The sequence below is a fragment of the Macrotis lagotis genome, chromosome X, assembly GCF_037893015.1.
Source record: "Macrotis lagotis isolate mMagLag1 chromosome X, bilby.v1.9.chrom.fasta, whole genome shotgun sequence".
Lineage (NCBI taxonomy): Eukaryota > Metazoa > Chordata > Mammalia > Peramelemorphia > Peramelidae > Macrotis > Macrotis lagotis.
In genome coordinates, this window is record NC_133666.1 from 303204265 (window position 1) to 303227974 (window position 23710).

The window sequence follows — 23710 nt, forward strand, 5'->3', positions numbered from 1 at the left end:
TTAACATCAGCAATCTTAAGCAATCTAAAGATAATCATTAGTGTTTAGATCTAATAAGAAACTTCAGCTATTATCTTGTCATAATGCTCCCCCTCCTCCATTTTATAGAAGAGGAACTGAAGACAAAATAAAGAAAGAACTGTTAATGAATTCTATGTGTTTTATTCAGGCTCTCACTTGCATTCTGGTTATTCTTCCTTGATACACAATTTTAGTAAAAGTATAGAGCTGAAATCCTAGTCCATTATAACTAGAAGCAACAAATTAGAAAAAAAAAGTTTGTCCAAGTCAGACTCACTAAGAGTAGGGACAAAGGAAAACTAATAATCTAAAAGCAAGGGAAATAATAAAAATGTATAAAAATAAGGTAAAAGATGGCCAAAAGAGAAAAATGTGGATTCATTTTTCCATTAATGCCAAAAGATCTACCCTTCTTAATTCCCCTCCAAATATCATCATAATTACTATTTGATGACCCTAAGTTATCAAAAAAAGTTCAATTTCATTTCAAATCACTGTACTCTTTTTAAGAATGAAGGGAAATGTGTAAAACATTTAGAAAAATGCCCATCCCTAAAATGATTAACCTTAATAAATCATATTTGAAAAAAATTATACTTCAGTTATCTGGAGAAATCCTATGTGTAAAAGAACTCATTTGCCTTAGTGGTGCAAAATAAATGATGTGTCACTGTAATTTATAGTAATGGTTTTAGAAACTTTTTGCTCTTGGCATTTAAAAAAAATGCTTCAAGTAAATTTTAGTTTGTCCAGAATGATGTCCTCTCCATAAAACACCTAATTAAATATAGATTCTCTCAGCAGTTGGTATTTTAGTGTTATAATATCTGAAATACTCCAGCAATTCTAGCAAAACATTGATGATCTGCTATTTGGGTACAAAAAGGGCAAAAGTTTAAATGTTATGGGGGATAAAAGCAATAGATTTGAGGAAACTGGGGATAAAGTTAATGAATTAATAATACCTTATCATTATCATCACCATCAAAACCCACAAAAGACATAATAAAGTCTTCTTCTAGGAAAGCCACAAGGTTCCTAAGACATGATCTGACAAGCAAATCATCACAGAAGGTGAGTCCTGGAAATGAAGTTACTGAAAATTTCCAGACAACATAGCAACTTCTTTGTAAGACAATGAATCAGAGACTAGATTCTCTTATCACAAATGAAAGAACAAGCAAGATTTCACTGAGGGTTCAAGTCGATAAGATATTAAGGATCAAAAATATATAGCTGGTAGGAATGCAGAAGTTTTCTAGTCCAAATTCCCTCTTTTTTCAACAAATGAGAAACCTGTGGCTGAGAGGTGTCAAAAGAATTATCTGATATCACACAGGTAATATGTCACAGAAGACAGACTTGAGTCACCTTCTATAATCCCAAATCAGTCGGTCCTTTTGCTAAATTGCACTGCTGCTCCTATGGAGATACTGTTCCTTCACAAAAGGACCTTATAATTTAATTGGAGAGATAAGCCACAAAGTCTGGGGAAAAATTACTGATAATACAGTATTGCTAAAAGCATCTATTTATTTCATGGAGTGCTGCACTTATGTAGATGCATAAACATTTACTTTTATTTTCTTCTACACTAACATGTCAGTTCAATTGGACTCTGTAAGTATTCAGTACCTAGAGAAACAGTGATATGTACTGGAGGGTAAATATAAAACATCCCCTCCCCTCAAGAAGATTACATTCTACTAGATGTGTGTGTGTGGGTTAATAGGTTGTATGAACTTGCATAAATGAGATAATTTAAGGAGGAAGAGGGCACTAAAACTGAGAGGTGAGATCGAGATCAGGGAAGTTTCATCTTAGAGAAGGCAACTGAGAAAAACATAGAAGAAAATAAAGATTTTTGAACAGTAGAAATAAGGAGGCAGTATAAACTAGAAAAGGAATATTGAGTTCTGGAAACAGTTGGTAGTTCACAGTGGCTGATGTGTAGAATCCCTGAAAAAGAGGAATATGAACAAAGGAGGGGAATTTAAACTAGAGACAGATTTTCTCAACAAAAATAGTTTTCATGAAGGATGCAGTTTGTGTCTTTCCACAGATTGCTGGGTATATTGCTTGTAGTACAAATTATGTATTCAACTTTTTCTTTTTTCTTATCCATCATTTCATTGTACCTTTTTACTAGCTATTCCAAGATGTCTAACATTTCATGCTTCTGACTAAACACATTTTATCTGTAGCAATGATTTCACAAAGGTATTATGAATCACAGAAAATTATTTAAAAGATAAAATTTATTAACCTTGTCAATTTCTTCCACAAAGGCTAAAATTTGAGGTTTCTTTGACCTGTTTCTAGCAAATTCATGTTGACTCCTAGTGATCACTTCACTCTGTTCTAAATCCTTACAAACTCTCAAACTTAAATAATACTGATTAAGATTGATGCCAGGAAAGTTTTAATTGTTAGCAAAAGAATGGCAAGCATGATATGTAGATCTTCACATGTTCAGGAAACTTTTACACTTAAATTCCTTGATGCTTTTGATTAGGCAAAGATAGTAATTGTAAACCTTAATTGAAGAGGTTAGAACAAAGAAAAACAAACACCTTATGCTATTCCAAAGTGCTATAGTATGAGTTAAACAGTATTTGTATATTAGTTGCACAGGGAGAAAGTCTTACCTGTATATCACCTTACTTCAAGGAAATGGAGGAAACTCCCTTGCCTGGGAGATGGGAACTGGGACTCAAAAGAGATGGGTGATATACAAAAGAGCAAGCTACAGAATATTTAACCAGTGTTGTGTTTATATTTAATTCAGTGTTTCTCAGTCATGGTTTAAGTGAGATTTGAAGTTACAATTTATTAAGGTATAACTGTTGCAACAACCAGCAAAAGTCCTAAGTCTTTTTGTAGAGTATCATAATGCAGAGAGAAAGAGTGAAGAAAAATGAGGTTCACTGTTTACATTTTATGAATTGGAAATATGTATGGTATTTACCACTCTACTTCTGGGATTACAGAATTTTTGCAGAACCAAGTGTCTTTTTAGCTTTAGTTAATTAATCACTGAATCCTCAGTAGGCTTATTGCCATTATTCTTCTTACTCAGGCACAGCTAAGGTTTCTGGAAATTTACACATATAATTCTTCTAAGAGATTATCTTCCAAATTGGATTAATCAGTTAAAAATTCATCATGTGAATTACTATTAATATAAAAATCACATACAATAGGAGAAAGGTATGCTCCCAACCTGCAACAGAGTTTTAGAGACAAATCTGACCCATTACTCCTAAAGTTTGGGATGACTAAAGCAACACAAACTCATACCAATCTATTTCTAGGAGTTTTGTTTGCTACTATAAATTTCTCATGATTTAAACCTATTATGCTGTTTGGGCAGAGGACAACCCTCAGACTCTCTTCTTTTAGTTGCATTTGTTTTCTACATAGAAAGGAAGGCAAATTACTTTTTATTCTGAGTTGATCTTCCTTTCAAAAAGGATGAGGTACAATTTTTTTTCCAAGGTTTAATCTGACAAATTCTATATGGCAACAACAACACATTCTGGTTTCTGAAATATGGTTTTTGAGCATAATCTCTCAGAGAAGGAATATTTCAGAACTGCAGCTGTGCCATAATCCATGAGACTTCCTCTTATAAAGGATATATATCACAAGAGGCTGGGCTTTAGTTTGATCTGGTGTCCTGAAAACAATTGTCACTAGATAATATTACTATGACTGTTTTTATTTCATTGCTATGAAAGTTTTATAGACTGATATCTAGGTAGACATTAGAGTGGGACAATAGAATGTAGAACTAGAAGAACAGATTATTTGGTCAACTTCTCCCATTTTACAGATGAAGAAACAGAGTGAGAAAAAGATGAATTGTCCCAGGGAACAACTATAATAAGTAGATCATGTGTACAGCAGAAACAGCACTGTTTCTAGATTCAGAAACTCTGCATACCTCCTAATTCTGTCACTTTAACAACCTGTGTGACCTTGGGCAAGTCACTTTGACTTCATAGACATCAGTTTCTTCATATGAAAAATGGAAGAGTTTAGATTAGTTTACCTCTGAGAGTCTAACTTTAAATCTGTAATCCTATGATCCTAAATAGCAGAAAATTAGATCCCAGTTTTCTAATGAAGTGAGTTAAGCAATGCAATTTCTGCTCTGTCCCACTCCCTAGCTAACCTCCTGACTTAAAAAAAAAACAGAAGATACTATTTGAAGATAATTTATCTGCAAAAATTTTCTTGGAAAATCTACCACTCTACATAAAGTAGACATCATGCAACTGGGCACTTATTTCTAGCAGCTCAGTAATGACTTGGACAGTTCCCTAGATTGCTGGTGCTGTCTCTCTCTGGGAAACTTACTGTAGGGCTTTATTTTGGAATTAAAAATGGGATTAAAGCTCTTGCCCTCCAATGAAAACAATAAGGAAGTTTGCTGAGAGGTTAATTTACCAGAGAATAAATGTAAGTCCGAACATACTGAGAAGTTATAAATCTCTCCTGGAAAAATGCCTATCAGCAGCTCTGTCCAGTCCAGCTTTTAAGAGCATTAAACTAAATGCACTAAACCTAATATATTCACATATAACACATGTGGTGGCCGTTTCACATGCTTCATAACTCAGAGGGCAACTGCTGCTGTGTGTGAAATGGATGCTGTGACAGGTCACTTGTGATTTATACTGCACCACTCAGAGAGGAGCTGAATGCCAAGTTGCCCATACACCAGGAGGTTCTGACATAGTCTACTTGACATGATACCCACATATGTCTAGCTTGTCTAGATTGAATCTCTCTTCCTCCTCCTCAGTCAGGAGAAAGGAGAGAGAGAGAGAGAGAGAGAGAGAGAGAGAGAGAGAGAGAGAGAGAGAGAGAGAGAGAGAGAGAGAGAGAATTTCAAAAAAATACCCAGGTTATGTAGTCTCAGAAAAGAATGTCCTATGAAATTCGACCCTAACCCATATAACAATTTTGTTAATGTCAGCCCCATAGGTTCACTGCATCTCATTTGTTTTTTTCATTTAGCGGATGTTGTGTATCTTTGCTTGAATTCACTGCATTGCTTTTTTAGTTCAAAGCAACTATAAAAAGAGTTGGCATTTCACAAACAATGGTTAAAGTAGACTAAAAGAACTTCATTCTCAACCCCAAGTATATTCCTCACCCAAACACTGACACTGCTCAACACTGGTCTTTGTTATATAGTTTTTTTAAACAATTTCTTACATCTCCAAAGCAGCTTTGGGCTTTAGTCAGCAAGTGTGAAAGGACACAGCCCCATTGTGTTGGCCTCCATAATCCTTTGTTACCAATCAACAAAGTCTTTAAAATACCCTGCTGAATGGGAATTTTGCCAAATAACAAACCAGCTCCTTGGCCTTATTAAGGGCACCTCCTACTGGTCCTTTCATACAGTGAATTATGCTTTCTTCATTATCAGTCCCCTGCTAGTTTCTGAAGGGAGAAAATAGCTACTAAGAAGAGAACAGGAAATTCAAATGAATGAAAAGAAGTCAGAGTCACTGAAATAACATTATCTAAAAGAGCTGGATCCTCTTTACCTGGTACCTGTTCAGAGGGATGCAAACCATTTGCAAATAAAGCAAGGATGTTTTAGAGCTTTAACTAGATGCACAATCCTACACATTTATGAAGGCAGGGATATTTGTTCTGACTTTTTTGGTTCAGAAAAGTCTTTTGAAGTATGAATTAAAAGGAGATTCGAAGCTTTGGCTCTTACAGGTCTAAAGGCTAAGGTGGGGGAGGAAGAGGGAGAGCTATTGCTGTATGAGGAAATACAAGTCACTTTCCCTACCTGAATCAGTTTCCTCGTCTGTAAAATGAGGAGCATGGACCAAATAATCTCTAAAGTCCCGTACAGCTCTAACATTGTGAATTTTATGTTTATCTAATTCTTGTTGAAATCTATGAAATAATTGTACCGTTATAGTCCTAACTTTGATATCTTGTATTTGCTCCCCCCCCCCAAAAAAAAAAAAACCGGAAAGCACTTGTTTGGTCTGTTTGTTTTTCTATTCAATACATCTTAGTGTCTTCCTCCCATCTTCTTTCTTTCTTCCTCCTCTCCCCGAGTTCAAGTAAGCCCGCTCAAAACATAGGGAATTTACCCTGGATAACGGATTGCCCCCCCAAAAACTTCCCCTTTTCCCAGCTCCAGGAGCTAGTGGTAAGTCAATCCTGGTTTCAGAAGGAGAATCTAGACTGTCTCAGGTTCGCTAGCTCTTAAGATGGAAATTTAAAAGAGACATATTCATTTCCCTGCTCTGATGGCCCCGGGCCCACCTTCTGGGAGAGTAATTGCAGAGGACAATGCTACATCCAGAAGAGCCTGGAACTATGGGGTGAGTACCCCGAGAGCCCAGAAGGAAACAAATATGAGCACATAAATACACACACCGAGGCATGCCCACAGGCATACAAACACACTCACAAATCTGGAAAGACGCGCGCATGCACACAGTAGAGATACACACAGAGACATACACAGGCACAGATGTCGACCCACACGCACACATGGGCACAGACCCCCGACCCAGACGCACGCGCGCGAACACAAACACATACACACACACATTCATACACACGGAAACACACAGAAAGACAGACACACACAGGGGAAAAGAAGGCTCGGGTTCTTGTGGAGGCGACTAGCAGCCTACAGGAGCAGTAGCGCAGGTACCGCGGCAGCCCCAGGACCTCCGGACTGGCCCTAAGGCTGACAGTCAGAATATCTCCCGGCAGCAAGAGGTGCTTTCTCCACTACAAGTCCTTTGCAGGCAGATGCCGCACTTTGCTGCGCAAAGAAAGCACAAATACAGTACCCGGAGGCATACAGGCTGGGCTGGGATTTTCGTCCTAATTTATTATTAATTTTCGGGTTGGGAGGGGGTTTCCCAGAGCCCCACTATTCCCCTCCTGCTTCCTTTGCCTGCTGGGCTCTGTATTTTCATCTGGACCCAAGAAAAGGTCGTTTCCTGAGGGGATTTGCTTCCCTTCCTTTCCGCTCTTTCCTTCCTTCTCCCCCCCCCCCCGCCCCCCGCACCTTCCAGGTTTCCCCCGCTCTTTTCTCCCGGGTGCCCACTCACTTGTGGGGAGGCTCCGATGAATCCAATAGTGGATTGTAATCATTCATTACAAGGTTTTTGATGCGTTTGACCATCGAATCCCCCAGCCCCGCTCAGCCTGCTGCTACTGCCCGGGGACCTCTGAGTATCAATTCCCTCTTTCTCTTTCTCTGGCCCAATTCAATACACAACCAGCTTTGCCATTTTTAATTAGAAACGGTGCCTGCCAAGTGCAGAGGGGAGAGCGAGTCAGCCAGCTCCGCCGAATATCAATCAATCCGAGTTGGGAGATGGTCGCTCCGGAGGCTTAGGGCTTGTTGGCTCCAAAAGTGGCTTCTGCCCTCTTCTTTTTCTTCTCCATGGCCACCCGCTTCACCTGCCTCTGATGCTCTCGGATCCCAGTACCCCTTCCCCAAACCGACCTACTCCAAATTCAAAATGCAAAAGCGCGGTTGTCTTTCTTTTCTCAAATCTCAGACTTCAAATCCAAGGTGACCAATACCAAGAAAATAATCAGAAGCCAAGACATCTAGTTGTTCCTTCTCTCTGGGTCTCTGTCTAGAACTCTCTGCTTCTGTCTCTCAGTCTCTGTCTCGCCATCTCTCTTTGTCTCGCTGTCTCTGTTTCTTTTTCTGCTTTATATTAAACCACATTTCTTACACCCCTGCCCAACGCTCCTTTTCTCCTCCCCTTGTTCTAATTTCCTTCATTCCAGTTTCAGCCTTGTAAGGATGCGAACCTTTTACCACTCCCCCCCCCCCCAACACACACAAGCATACACACATGCCCCTTCCTGCTTCCCCCAACGTCTAGCATCATCCCTAAACAGCCTGCTAGCCTTGCAGGTCTACACAAGTATTTACAAAGAAACAAATACACATCTACTCAGAGAAACATATACATTTTTACATATATGCATATGCAAAGCAGCGCCCCGGTCCCATGCCACCCCACCCACCCTTAACCCAGAGAGAAAAAGTGTACAGTATTTATAATCACACGGGACTGAGGTGGATGAAGGGGGGACGCAGAGAGAGAAATATTTCGTAATGTTTCCATACATTTCTCTCCCACAAAAAAATCCCATTCCACCTCCTCAACCCACCCCACCCCCGACAACCAGTTCTCTCTTTAATGAAGTGAAAAGGTTAAAGGGGGGGGGGGGACAACGCGGCGAAAGAGAAAGAGAAGAGCCACTTACCGGTGACTTGAAGATGCAAGCTGAGCAGGGAAGCCCCGAAGAGTACAAAAGCCAGCTTTGGTACCCAAACACATCCAAGACTATTCTCCATATTTCAGCCAACACCTACGGAGATTTTGGTCCTGGGCACCAACAACGCTCACACACATACACTCACACACGCATACACTCATGCATAGACACGCACCGAGCCCCTTCTGCCTCCTCTTCCTCCTCTTCCACCACCACCACCTCCTGCTCCTCTTGCTCCTGAGTCCCCTTTCTGGTGCACAGATAAGATCAGTAAAAGGGGGAAGAAAAAAGTTCCATCCAGTCCGGGAGCCCCCAAGCCCCCAAAAACTAACTCAAGGGAAAGGAGGGGGGGAAGAAGGGAGGAGGAAGCTTTCTCCGATGCTTGCGGATCATCAATAAACAGTCATATCCTGAAGAGAAGAGGGAGGGAAAAATACCCCCCCCAAATCAACAATCCTTTGGCTGAGATGTGAATTAAAAGGTTGAGCCTGGTTCCATGGCTTCGGTTGTGTAAAGTTGACAAACAAAAATCCACCAAAGAGCTATTGAAGATGATTTTCTTCTCCTGGAAGAGGGGAGGGGGGCGTGCGGAGAAGAGGCGGGGGTAGAAAGGGGTGTAAGGCAAGCTCTCACTTGTTACTGGAGCTGTCCGCCAGCAGTATGTGAGCTGGGAGTTGGAGCTGTACCATCCATTGATCCAGAGAAGTGGAAGGCTGGAAGGGAAAATGTGGAGAACGGAGGGAAACGAACTGGATCAGGCAAAGATTCCACAGGAAGGGGGCAGGGTTGAAGCGAGGGGGATGTAAAGGAGGGGGTAAGGAAGAGAGAGGAGGCTGGAAAAAAGAGAGAGAGGGGGGAAAAAAGAGGACGGAGAAGAGGCTTCCAGCAGCTGCATTCGCTTGGTCTACATATCAATGAGCAGGGATGCCCTCTGTGGGCAAAGCGTGGGAAGTCTCTTTTCTCAATGGATCTGGTTAATACAGCATGTGGTTTTTTTTGTCCCCCCCCCCCTTCTGCTATCACTCTTGATATTCGTCTTTAGTGAAATCATTTTTTTTATTATACTATGTACCTCGGTTGCCATATAAAGTTTAGTTAAATGTCCTACCTATTTATTCCTTTGAAATTGTTTCATGTCATAGCTTTGCATAGCTGGAAAGAACTTCGGGGCCATCTAATTCCCCCACCCTTTTTTAAGAGAGAAGGAAATTGAGTAACCCCCAAAAGATTTTAAATTGCTTAGATCCTATAGCATACTAGTGGCAATCAAAGAATAATTGGATTTTTAGAGATAAAGGAAGAGGATTAATAATGGAAGGAACAGATGATTAGAAATCAGGAAACCTGAGTTTTAATCCCACCTCCAAAATGAATTCTTTGTTTGAACTCAGGCAAATCATTTAGCCTGTAAAGTCTTCACTTTCATCTCTTAAAAATAAATGCCAAAGTACCACTTCTAAGACCTTCTTCCTTTTTTTGCTTCCTGTATGTAGATAGAACATTGAAACTCAAATGATTAAGGCACCAGAGCTGAGATTGAATCCAAATCACCTCTGTACTAATCTAGTGTTCTTTCTGCTGTATGTATTATAACAGTTCTTTGCTTGCTCCATATCTTCACAAAGTAAAGTTATTTACCTAAATTCCTTTGAAATTGAATGAACAAACCATTAAAATGATTACAGAATAGTTGGGAAAGGTGAGGAATCTGTGGTTCCAACCCCAATTATATGTATTTGGGTTTATGTTGTAGTGTAAATACAACAGTTTGAGGGTAGGGCATTGATTTATGTTTTCATCTTCCAAAGTGAATAAAATAGTACCTTACCTATGGTGGAATAATAGAGAGATTCAGAGATAGAGAGAGATAAAGAAACACAAACAGAGGGAACCAGACAGAAAGAGAGAGAGAGAGAGAGAGAGAGAGAGAGAGAGAGAGAGAGTCAGGTTCAGAGACAGAGAAACAGAAACACAGAGACAAAGAGAAAGAGACAGGGAAAGACAGAAGAGACAGAGAGGAAGGAAGGAAAGAACAAAGGAAGAAGAAAGGAAAAAAGAAGGAAGGAAGAAAAAAGGAAGGAAAGAATACACTTAGTCAATTGGATTGAATTATACCTTCTCTAGAGATGCTATTTATCAAATGGGAAACTTCTCTCTTCTGTCCTCTGTCTTTCTGTCTCTCATACTGTTTAGCCAGAGGAAAACTGAACAAAGTTCATGTTCCTCTTCAAGTTTTGATTATATTAACACCCAACCAGGTTCCTCAAGGTCCAAAGATCCCCATTCCTATTCCTCTTTTTTCCCAAAATTCCATTTTGAAAAAAAAAATTGCAATTAGCACAACATCCCCAACACTATAATTACCCAAATATCTTCTGAGCTACACATTGGAGGTGTATTTCTAGATGCAATCTCTTCTCTTAAGGGTCTCCAATTTGTCTAATTTTCCTTGAAATGTTCAAAAATCAAAGATGCCCCAGGAACCAAAGCTATGGGATGAAGGCACAATGGTTAAATGATAAGAGATGTGTGTGTTCTTTTACTTGCTTTTTTCCAAGCTATTCCATTCAGCTCTTTGCCATGAATAGCACCAAGGTCAGAAAAGATAAGATTATAGTGCAAGAGAAACAGATAAGGAGGCAGTTATAAAGCAGAGATAGCCCTTGCAGTAAACAACACAGTTGAAGTAATATTCAGAAGAACTTTTTAAGTGTAGATTTGACCATGCATAAAGAATGATTTCTGAACCCTGGCAGCAAAATCAACAATGAATCACTAATATCATTCTAAATATAATAACAATATTATAATGCATAAGATCCAGAAAAGCACTCTTTCTCCCTACTTATGTAAGATCCTAATAAAGGCCTTATGTCAGTTTTCAACTTTCCAGTTTAGATGAGTTATAAAGTTCTTGGATGTGATCCAGAGGATAGCAATGTAAATGAATCTGAGGTCTTGAAAATAGACTTTCTGTGGTGAATTGACCTCCATATTTGCAAATATGTTGAGATGTATCTTTGAAAAAAGCAATAGGAAGTTGTCTTTTTCTCCTTTAAGGATGACTAGATGAATCCCTGGAATTGGAGAATAATAGAAAATCTTTTTGGAATGAATTGGGAAGTTGTTAGATGTTCATATATTGTGGGTTGGAATCAAAAGGGTTTAGAATTGGATGGAGTCATTTTTAAAAGGAGAGCAACTTCTTTAGGAATGAGAATTCTGGCTATAGAAGAATTATTTTTAAAAAATTGGAAATGATTATACAAATGTAAGTGCTTAATTTTAAACATTAAGCCTTAGGTAGTATGGAACAAGAAATAATGTAAGGAGAAATTTCTTGGGTGATGGAAGATGTAAGAGAAAATGATCCTGGATCAGGAACAAATTGATTTGGGAATGGATTTACTCAAAATAAGAGAACTGGAAGAGAAGTTATATGTGTTTTCTTTGCTTCTGGAATGTAAAACTAGGCATATTGAATGGAAATTTTGTCTTCTAGAGTCATATTTTAACAAAAATAAGGAAGAATATTCTAGTTAGATCAATCAAAAACAGAGGGAGCTAATTTATGAAGCAGTTAGTTCCTTATCTAGAAAGGTCTTTAAGAAAAGGCTGAATGAACCACATTTTAGGAATATAGAAGTATCACTATTTTGGGAAAAGGTGGCATTACTTCTAGATTGTGTGATATAAGACACTATTGTATCCTACATATGAACATGTATATATACCTCAATACAACAATATGCAAGAATCTCAAAACTGATTTTCTATGACTACGTGTATATATTTATATATGTACATGTATATTGTACAGATTTTCCCCTCTTAGAATTTACCATAAACAGTATAGTATGAATATTTTATTCACAAAAATTTCCTTTCCAGAATGATGGAACCAAATTATAGCTCTGCCCAATGTTTATTCTAAATTTAACTGCTTCCATCAACCCTCCAACATTCCCTATACTCATCTTGTGTCATCTTCGCCACTTTTCTTGGTGTGAGGTAAAAAAAGTTCAGAGCTGTTTTGAGTTTATTTTCATTATTATTAAGGGCTGGGAATAATGTTGTAGATAGTTTCTAATAGTTTGAATTTTTTTTTGTAAGGCAATGGGGTTAAGTGACTTGCCCAAGGTCACATAGCTAATCATTAAGTGTCTGAGGGTGGATTTGAACTCGGGTCATCTTGACTTCATGGTCAGTGCTCTATCTACTGGGTCACTCAACTATCCCTGCAACTCCTCTTTTGAGAACTTTGAAAAAAAGTTGATTCATTTATCTTTTGACCATTTATTTAATTGACTATAACTTTTCATCTTAAATATGTCAATAGTGACAGATAACAGAGATTTTTCACATAGATATTTACCACTCAACAAATCATATTGTTCTCTTAGTTACATTGAAGAATTTTTTAAATTTCATATTATCAAAATTTTCTATTTTATCTTTTGCGATTGACTCTATTCACCCCTCCTTTTTTTGACTCTTTTCTTTAGATGTCAAGACTTTAATTTCTTAAATCCTGTCAATTTTGAATTTATTTGGTACATAGTATAAGCTATTTTTAATCTAACCACTCAGATTACTTTCCAGTTTTATTAGAAATTCTTATCAAATTGGCAGTTTTTCCTAAGATAATTGAAATGTTTACTTCTATTTAACATGGAATGATTGAGTTAAATTTTTTCCTGAACATTTCTATCATTTGTTTCATTGATTTTCATTTTAAATGATGCCAATTTTCATAATTTCTGCTTTATAATGCAAAAATTGCTCTCAATTCTTACTTTTTTCATTTTCCATAATATTCTAAATCTTTTAATTAAATTGTGTTATTTTGTTTAATATTGTAAAATATATTGTTGACTATAGAATTACTACAAAATTAAAAGTATAAGCAACTTTACATAGTATCATCCTTGACAATATGAATTATTTTGACACATCCCATCCTTGAACACTAATTATGCCTCCAGTTATTTTTTAAAAGAAACATAACTAATTTGAATAGGACTTTCAATTCTATTTTTTCCCTACTGATTTTTTAAAATTTCTACATAAATAGGTTAATTTCTGTGGAGTGATCTTATATGCAGATGCTTTATTAAAGCTATTAGTTTTTCTCATTCAAATAATATTTCTCAGTGTATTTTTAATGTTAGTATAGTTTTCCACAGTAAACCTCTTTCTTTCACTCATGGAGATCTATCCCATATAAAAATATTATTAACTTTTTCTTGGCAAGGCAATGGGGAAGTTAAGTGACTTGACCACAGTCACAGAGATAATTATATGTCTGAGGTAGGATTTGAGCTCAGGTCTTCCTGACTCCAAGGCTGTGCTCCCCATTGCACCACCTATATGTCTCTAAAATATTATTTTTTAAAGAAAAGAAGGAATAAGACAAATTCAGGATATATAATTCTAATATGAAAGTCTGAAAAATACGTAAAAATTGTACATCTTAATTCCTCAAAGGAATGAGATGGAAATGAATTTTCACATCTAATCTTTCTGAGTTATGCTTGTTCTTTATAATTTTGTTAACATTCACTATTGATTTTTTAGCAGTTCAATCTGATTACATTTTTGTAGTTGTTAGATTTTGTGTTTTTGTGACTGCTTACTTTACTATACATTAGTTTGTACACATCAATCCATGTTTTCTATATTTGTTACTCTTTTAATCCTTTACAATACTATTATATTCCAATAAAATTCAAATATATAACATAATCTAATTTGTTTGGCCATACATCAATTAATGGACATCCATATTATTTACAATTCTTTTGTAACACAAAAAGTACTGTTCTAAATATTTTTGCATATGAGAATTTTCTTTTCATTATAGTGTATATATTAATTTCTTTTTCTAATATTTTGATATATATTAACTCTAGTTTGGCAGATAATATTCATAGCTTTGGATTGTATGAAACTTTGAATCTACCACAAAGGTCTCAAATAATTCTCCTGCTGCTTTAGATAAGTTAATTTATATCTTCTCCCAGTTTTGGTCTGGATAAAGAAAATCCCCTGACCTGTATCTCATCCCATGCATCATTAATATAAATCCAACTGGGTCATAATCAATCATTATTGAATGAATTAATTTAGTTGTAAAAGACCTTATTGAAAATTTTTGAATGTATATTCATTAATGATCTTGAACTACAATCTTTTTCTTTGTTTTATCCTTTCCTGGTTTAGTGTTAAGATTGTATTTTCTGATAAATAGAATCTGGTAGAGTGCTTTTCCAATTTTTTATATTATTTTTATTATTATATTGATATTATTTTGTATTATCAATACTAATTGTTCAAAAAATTTAAGTGAGTGATAGAATTTTCCTGTGAATCCATCAGAGGTAGAAGTGTTTTTGGTTTGTTTCCTTTTCTGATAGAACTATTGAAAACTTATTTAGTCATCTGTTAGAAGGTTTTATATTATTATAGTTATTTGATAAAATAAAGTAAAATACCTAAAAATACAAAAGAAGATAGAAGCACTACAATCTTCTTTTGTGTTTTTAGGGGAATTTTTGCTTTACTTTAGCAAATAATTGTATAACAGACTCTGATTTTTTTATTCTTTGTAGTTTTGTTGTAATTTCATTTTGCTCTTTTGTTGCTCTATTGATTTGATTTTCTGCCTTATTTTAAATCAGATTCACTATAATTTCTGAAGAAACTACTTTCAGCTTTAGTTATAATATTGCTTTGCTTCTGGTTTATTTCTCCTTTAAATTTTAAAAAGTTATTTATTTATTTTTCCAACTATATGTAAAGATAGTTTTCAACAATTGTTTTTGTAAGGTTTTGTGTTCTGCATTTTTTCCTTTCCTTCCCTTTCCTAGACAGAGAGCAACTAATATAGCTTATACATGTATAATTATGTTAAACATATTTCCATATTAATGATATTGTTAAAGAAGAATCAGAACACAAAGGAAAAAAACAACACAAGGAAAAAAAAACCTAAAACATTTTAAAAATTGAAAATAGTATGCATTGGTTTGCATTCAGACTCATAGTTCCTTCTCTGGTTGTGTGTAATGTTTTACATTACAAGTCTTCTAGAACTGTCTTTGTTTATTGTACTGCTTAAAAGAACAAATTCATCACAGCTTATTATCATATAATGCTGCTATTAATGTGTACAATGTTTTTCTGGTTATACTCATTTCACTCAACATCAGTTCATGCAAGTATTTTCAGACATTTTTCAAGTCTGGCTGCTCATGGTTTCTTACAGAACAACAATACTTCATCACATTAATCTAGGACAATTTATTCAACTATTCCCCATTTGATCCCCATCCCATCAATTTCCAAAACTTTTCCACCATAAAGAGAGCTTCCATAAATATTTTTGTACATGTGAATTTTAATCCTTTCTTATGACCTCTTTGGGATATAAATCCAGTAGTGATATTGCTGGAACAAAATGTATGCAAAGTTTTATTGCCCTTTGGGTATAATTCTAAATTGCTCTTCAGAAAGGTTGGCTCAGTTCACAATTTCACCAATAATGCTTCAGCGTTCCAGTTTTCCCATATCCCCTTCAAAATCAGTTGTTTTCCTTTTTTGTCATATTGGCCAATGCAATAGCTGTGAGATATCTCAGAGTTGTTTTAATTTTAATTTCTCTAATCAATAATGAGTTACAGCATTTTTTTCATATGGCTATAGGCAGCTTTACTTTTTCAAACTGAAAACTGCCTGTTCACATCTTTTGACTATTTATCCGTTTATCAATTGGGGGATGACATGTACTTTTATAAATTTGACTCACTCCTCTATCTATTTTAGAAATAAGTCCTTTATCAGAAACACTAGCTATAAAAATGTTTCCTATTTTACTACATTATTTTTAATCTTGCTTGGTTTGACTTTATATGTGCAAAAACTTTTTAAATTTAATGTAATCAAAATTATCCATTTTGCATTTTGTAATATTCTCTATCTCTTCTTTGGTCATAAACTCCTCCCCTTTCCATAGATCTGAGAAATAATCTATTATTGATCTCCTAATCATCTTATGGTATCACCCTTTATGTCTAAATTCTGTCCATTTTGACCTTATCTTGGTATGGGCTGTGAAATATAGGTCTATGTCCAGTTTCTGCTATATTATTTTTCAATTTTTATAGCAGGTTTTGTTAAAGATTGAGTTCTAATTGCAGAGGGTGTGATTAGAGTCTTTGGGTTCATCAAAAAGATGACTATAGCCATTTACTACTCTTTGTTTTGTACCTAATCCATTTCACTATTCCACTATCTACCAATAAATTTCTTAGTATCAAACAATTTTCAAGACTGCTGCTATATAATGTAATTTTAGATCTTGTACAGCTAGACAACCTTCCTTTGCAAATTTTTTCATTAATTCCCTTCACATTCTTGAGCTTTTGTTCCCCTATATAAATTTCATTGCTATTTTTCTAATTCAATAAAATAATTTTTGGTAGTTTGATTGGTATGGCACTGATTAAGTAATTTAATTTGGGTAGAATTGTCACTTTTTTATATTAGGTCAACCTAACTATGAGTAATTGACATTTTTCCATTTGTTTAGATCTGACTTTATTTGTGTGAAAATGTTTTGTAACTATTTTTGCATAGTTTTTGAATTTGGTTTGGCAGGTAGAATCCTCATAATTTTATGTTGTCTACACCTCCTTTAAGTGGAATATCTCTTATTACTACTTGCTGTTCCTTGTTGATTTATATATATATATATATATATATATATATATATATATATATATACACATATATGTAGAAATGCTGATGATTTATATGGGGTTATGTTATATCCTGATGCTTTGCTAAAGTTGCAAATTGTTTTAAGTAGTTTTTAGTTGATTTTCTAGCATTTTCTTAGTGTTCTATCATGTCATGTTCAAAGAGTAAGAGTTTTATTTCTTCATTGTCTATTCTAATTCCTGCAATTTATTTTTCTTCTCTTCTTTCTAAAACTATCATTTCAAATACAATATTGAATAATAGTGGTGATAATGGACATTTATGTTTTTAAAATAAATTTATTTATTTATTTTTGAATTTTACAATTTTCCCCAAAATGTCACTTCCCTACCCCCACCCCTGACAGAAGGCAGTCTGTTAGTCTTTACATTGTTTCCATGTTATGCATTGATCTAAATTGAATGTGTTGAGAGAGAAATCATATCCCTATGGGGAAAAATATAAGAGATAGCAAGATTACATAATAAGATGACTTTTTTAAAAAAAATTAAAGATAATAGTCTTTAATCTTTGTTCAAGCACAATAATTCTTTTTCTGGATACAGATCATATTCCCCATCATAGATACCCCCAAAATGCCCTTGATTTTTGAACTTACAAAATGAGTAAGTCCATTAAGGTTGATCACCAACCTCATGCTGCTGTTATGGTGTACAATGTTCTTCTGGTTCTGCTCATCTCGCTCAGCCTCAGTTCATGCAAATCCCTCCAGGCTACTCTGAATTCACCCCCCCCCCCACCTCGGTTTCTAATAGAACAATAGTGTTCCATAACATACATATAACACAGTTTGTTCAGCCATTCCCAAATTGATGGACATTCACTCAATTTCCAATTATTGGCTACCACAAATAGAGCTGCTATGAATATTTTTGTACAAGTGATATTTTTACCCTTTTTCATGATTTCTTCAGGGTATAGACCCAGTAGTGGTATTGCTAGATAAAAGGGTATGTTCATTCTTATTACCCTTTGGGTGTAATTCCAAATTTCTCTCCAGAAAGATTGGATGAGTTCACAGCTCCAACAATGCATTAGTGTCCCAGATTTCCCACATCTCTTCCAACTTTGATCATTGTCCTTTCTGGTCATATTGGCCAGTCTGAGAGGAGTAAGGTGGTTCAATCTGCATTTCTCACATAAATAATGATTTAGAGCAAGTTTTCATCTGGCTATGTATAGCTTTGGTTTCCTCATCTGTAAATTTACTTTGCATGTCCTTTGACCATTTGTCAATTGGGGAATGGCTTTTTTTTGTTTTTATAAATTTGACTCAGTTCTCTATATATTTTAGAAATGAGTCCTTTTTCAGAAATGCTAGTTATAAAAATAGTTTCCCAATTTGCTACATTTCATTTGATCTAGGATAACAGTGGTTTTGTCTGTGCAAAACCTTTTCAGTTTAATGTAATCAAAATTATCTATTTTGTTTTTAATGATGCTCTCCATCTTTTCCTTAGTCATAAATTGCTTCCCTTTCCATAGATCTCATAGGTAAATTAATCCTTGATCTCCTAGTTTGCTTATAATTTGTCTATTATGTTTAAATCCTATATCCATTTTGATCTTATCTTAGTATAAGGTATGAGGTGTTGGTCTAATCTCAGTTTCTGTCACACTAACTTTCTATTTTCCCAACAGTTTTTATATCAAAGAGAGAGTTTTTATTCCAAAAGATGGACTCTATGGGATTATCAAACAGCAGATTACTATAATCATTTCTGCTATTACACCTAGTCTATTTCACTGATCCACCACTCTATTTCATAGCCAATACCAGACAGTTTTGATGACTGATGCTTTATAATATTATTTTAAATCAGGTAGGGCTAGGCCATCTTCTTTTGCTCTGTTTTTCATTAAAACCCTGGAAATTTTTGACTTTCTATTTCTCCATAAAATTTACTTATAATTTTTTCTAACTCATTAAAGTAGGTTTTTTTTCAGATTTTGATTGGTAAGGCAATAAATAAGTAGTTGAATTTAGGTAGAATTGCATTTTCATTATATTAGCTTGGACTATCCCTGAACAGTTGATATTTGATCAGTTTTTTTAATTTTTTTTTTTAGATTTTTCAAGTCAATTGGGTTAAGTGGCTTGCCCAAGGCCACACGGCTAGGTAATTATTAAGTATCTGAGGCTGGATTTAAACTCAGGTACTTCTGACTCCAAGGCCAGTGCTCTATCCACTGCACCACCTAGCTGTCCCTAAATCTGTTTTTTTTTTTTTTGTGAGAGAAGTATTTTGTATTTGTTTTCATAGAGTTCCTTAGTCTGCCTTGGCAGGCATATTCCCAAGTATTTTAAACTTGGGAAATTATTTTTTAATTAATAAATTTATTTTTTTAATTTATTTACACATTACTAAAATTTCCTTGTTTAAATATAAATGTAATGGCCTCTTCCCAACAAAAATATAAATCCTCATGAGAAATAAAGTGAAAGAAAGAGGAAAAAAATGTGTTTCAGTCTGTGTTCTGATAACATTATCTCTGTCACCAGTGGATCATATTCTTTGTCATTAATCCATCAGAGAAGTTACTTCCACATTTTTCCACAGTTGTCGTTGCTGATTGCAATTCACTCCATCCATTCCTCCCCAATACAATTTATTATATTTTCTTTCTCCTTTTACTCTGTCCCTATTCAAAAATGTTCCCCAGGGTCAGCTGAGTGGTGCAGTGGACAGAACACCAACTCTGGGGCCAAGAGGCCCCAAACCTGCATTCCACCCCAGAGACCCAGCAACTACCCGGCTCCATGGTCCCAGACAGGCCACTCAATCCCACCGCCTTATAAAAAGTTAAAAAAAATGTGTTATATCTGACTATCCTCTCCTATGATTTACCCTCTCCTCTATCACCCACATCCTTTCTCCCCTCCCCTGCCCCCCTTCTCTCCTTTTTCTTCTAGATGTCTATGTCCTATTGAGGGTGTATCCTGTTTCCTCTCTGAACCATTTCCTATGAGAATGAAGGCTGCCCTATTCTCCCTCATCTACCCCCTTCCATGCCATTGAAAAAGCTACATGTTATAACTTTTCATAAGATATCTTACCCTATTCTGCCTCTCCTTTTTCTCACTCCCAGTATGTTTCCCTTTCACCCATTGACTACATTTTTACAGTATATCATATTTTCAAATTCAGCTCTCTCCTGTGCCTCATCTATAAAAGTGCCTTCTACCTGCTCTGTGAAATGAGATGATTCATATGAGTATTATCAGTATTATCTTTCCATGCAGGAATATATGCAGTTCATCATTGAGTTGCTCATAATTTATCCTTCTCATCAATTCTCTCTGTGCTTCACCCGAGTCCTGTACTTGAAGATCGAACTTTCTGTTCAGCTCTGGACATTTAAACAGAAACATTAGAAATTCCAATGTTTCATTGAAAGTCCAACTTTTCCCTTGGAAGAGGATGTTCAGATTTTTCTGTATAGCTGATTCTTGATTGCATTCCAAGCTCTTTTGCCTTCTGGAATATTATATTCCAAGCTTTATGAGCCCTTAATGTAGATGCTTGTAAAGCTTGGAATATAATACTCCAAGGTCATACTGACCATAGCCTGACAATATTTCCTGCTGGCTACTTGTAATATTTTCTCTTTGACTTGGGAGTTCTGGAACTTGGCTAGAATATTCTTTAGGGGTTTTTTTATCTCTTTCAGTAAGAGATTGGTGGATTCTCACAATTTCTATTATACGCTTTGCTTCTAGGATATCAGGGCAATTTTCTGTAGAAATTCTTTAAAAATGAGGCCAAGGCTCTTTTCCTGATCATGACTTTCAGGTAGCCCAATAATTTTTAAATTATCTTTTTTGGATCTGTTTTCTAGGTCAGTTTTTTTCAATGAGATATTTCACATTTTCTTCTAGTTTTTTATTCTTATGGTCTTGATTTCTCAGAAAAGCATCAGTTTCCTTTAGCTCCATTCTGAAGGATTTGTTTTCCTCAGAGAGCTTTCTTATCTCTTTTTCTATTTGGCCAATTCTGCTTTTTTAAAGCATTCTTCTCAATAGCTTTTTGACCTAAACTGGTTTTTAATATGTTATTTTCTTCAACATTTTTTGATCTCCTTGACCAAGCTTCTGGCTTCACTTTCATCTTTTTCCTGCATCTCTATCATTTCTTTTCCCAATTTTTCTTCTACCTCTCTTACTTGATTTTCAAAATCTTTTTTGAACTCTATCATAGCCTGAGACAAACTGCTATATTTCTTGGAGTCTTTAGAGGCAGAAGCTTGGATTTTCTCTGCCTCTAATTGTGTGATTTGGTCCTCCATGGGACCAAAGTAATTGTCTATGGACAGGTTCCTTTTTTTGCTCTGTTTACTCATTTCCCCACCCTTTGCTTGTTTTTTGGGGTGCTTCCTGAGCTTTTGAGTATTATTGGGACACCCCATCAAGGATCTCAGTATGTTAGGCTCTGACTGCTCTCCTGGTCTGTTGAATGGTCACAAGCTCACCCCTCTTGTGCCTCAGACTGTGACTAGGGTCTGATGTGGTCAAAGCCCTGGAGTCCTGTCCCAGGGAGAGAAGACAGACCTTGACAATCTCCCTCTACTCCTTTACCTTCTGTGGGCTGAGCAATCAGGGAACAGCTTCTGAGTGGCTCCTCTTGAAGTTATTTTGAATAGGATTTCTCTTTCTAGCTCTTGCTTCTGTATTTTTGCTATTAATATATAGAAATCCTGGTGATTTATGAGGGGTTTATTTTATATCCTGTGAATTTACTAAAATTGCAAATTGTTTCCAGTAGTTTTTTAGTTGATTTTCTAGAATTCTCTTTTTTTTTAGGTTTTTGCAAGGCAAATGGGATTAAGTGGCTTGCCCAAGGCCACACAGCTAGGTAATTATTAAGTGTTTGAGACAGGATTTGAACCCAGGTACTCCTGACTCCAGGGCCAGTGCTTTATCCACTGTGCCACCTAGCCGCCCCTCAAGCATTCTCTTAATCTAGCATCATATCATCTTCAAAAAGTGAGAGTTTTGCTTTTTCATTGCCTATTCTAATTCCTTCAAATTCTTCTTCTTCTTCTTCTTCTTCTTCTTCTTCTTCTTCTTCTCTTGTTTCTAAATCTATCATTTCTAATACAATATTGAATAATAGTGATGATGATGGGCATTATTTTTAAAAAAATTGTTTATTTCCATTCCTATGTACATACATATTTCCATGTTACAAAATTTCCCTCCACTCTCCCTTCCCCAAAATAATGGGCATTCTTGTTTCATCCTTGATCTTTTTGGGAATGCATCTAGATAATTTACACTACATGTGATGTTTGTGGATGGTTTTAGATAGGTCCTGTTTATAATTTTAAATAAAACTCAATTTATTCCAATGCTCTTTATTTTTTTAATAGAAATGGGTGCTATATTTTGTCAAAAGCTTTTTCAGTATCTATTTCAATAATCATATGATTTCTGTTTGTTTTATTATTGATGTGGCTAATTATGCTAATTTTTCTAATTGAGACCTATCCCTGTTTACCTAGTATAAATCCTGCCTGATTGTGGATCATTATCTTCATGATAACTTGATGTAATTGTTTTGCTAATATATTGTTTAAAAATTTTGCATCAATATTAATTAATTGATCTCTAAATTTTTTTTCTCTGTTTTGACTCATCCTGAATTAGGTATCAGTACAATATTGGTGTCATAAAAGGAACTTGGTAGAACTCCTTCACTATTATTTTTTCAAATAATTTATATAGAATTAGAATTAATTCTTTTTAAAACATTTGGTGGAATTCATTGCAAATCAATCTGACCCTTGAGATTTTTTTCTAAGGGAGTTCATTGATGGCTTGTTCAATTTCATATCTTTGAAATGGGGTTATTTAATTGTTTAATGACCTCTTCTGTTAATCTGGGCAATCTATATTTTTGTAATATTCATCCATTTCACTTACATTATCAGATTTATTGGCTAAGATTTAATTAGGTAACATAGCTCTGAATCATTACTTTAATTTCTTCCTCATTGTTGGTGAAATCACCCTTTCCATTTTTGATACTTGTATTTAGTTTTCTTCTATCTTTTTAAATTTTCAAAAAAATTAACCAAATTTTAAATTAACCAAAGACTTTTTATAAAACCTACTGTAAAATTTATTAATACAATAGTTTACTTGCTTTTAATTTTTTAATCTCTCATTTGACTTTCACAATTTCTGTTTGATATTTAATTGGAGATTTTAAATTTGTTCTATTTCCAGCTTTTTTATTTGCATGATCAATTCATTGATTTCCTCTTTTTCTATTTTATTTATTTATTTAGTAATATTAAATTTCCCCTAATTATTGCTTTGACTGCATCCCAGAAGTTTTGGTGTGTTGTCTCATTATTGCCATTGTCTTGGATGAAATTATTAATTGTTTCTATGATATTCTGTGTGACCTACTCATTCTTTAATATTAGATTATTTAATTTCCAATTTTTTGTCTATCTTTCCATTGCCATTTAATAAATATGATTTTTAATGCATCATTATCTGAAAGTGATACACTTAATATTTCTGACTTTTTGCATTTGATAGTGAGGAGTTTATGCCCTAATACATGGTCAATTTTTATGTACATGGCATTTATCACTGAAA

At 35.2% G+C, this 23710-nt stretch overlaps 1 protein-coding gene across 1 annotated transcript in view; it reads right to left on the reverse strand.

The window, feature by feature from the left end:
• Positions 1-8993, reverse strand: part of DCC (DCC netrin 1 receptor) — a 1459593-nt gene extending 1450600 nt beyond the window's left edge. Inside the window, exon 1 of the mRNA XM_074202006.1 lies at positions 8308-8993. Coding sequence (XP_074058107.1) covers positions 8308-8398 — 91 coding nt within the window. The 5' untranslated portion in view covers positions 8399-8993. The remainder of the gene's footprint in view (positions 1-8307) is intronic.
• Between the last annotated feature and the right edge of the window lie 14717 nt (positions 8994-23710).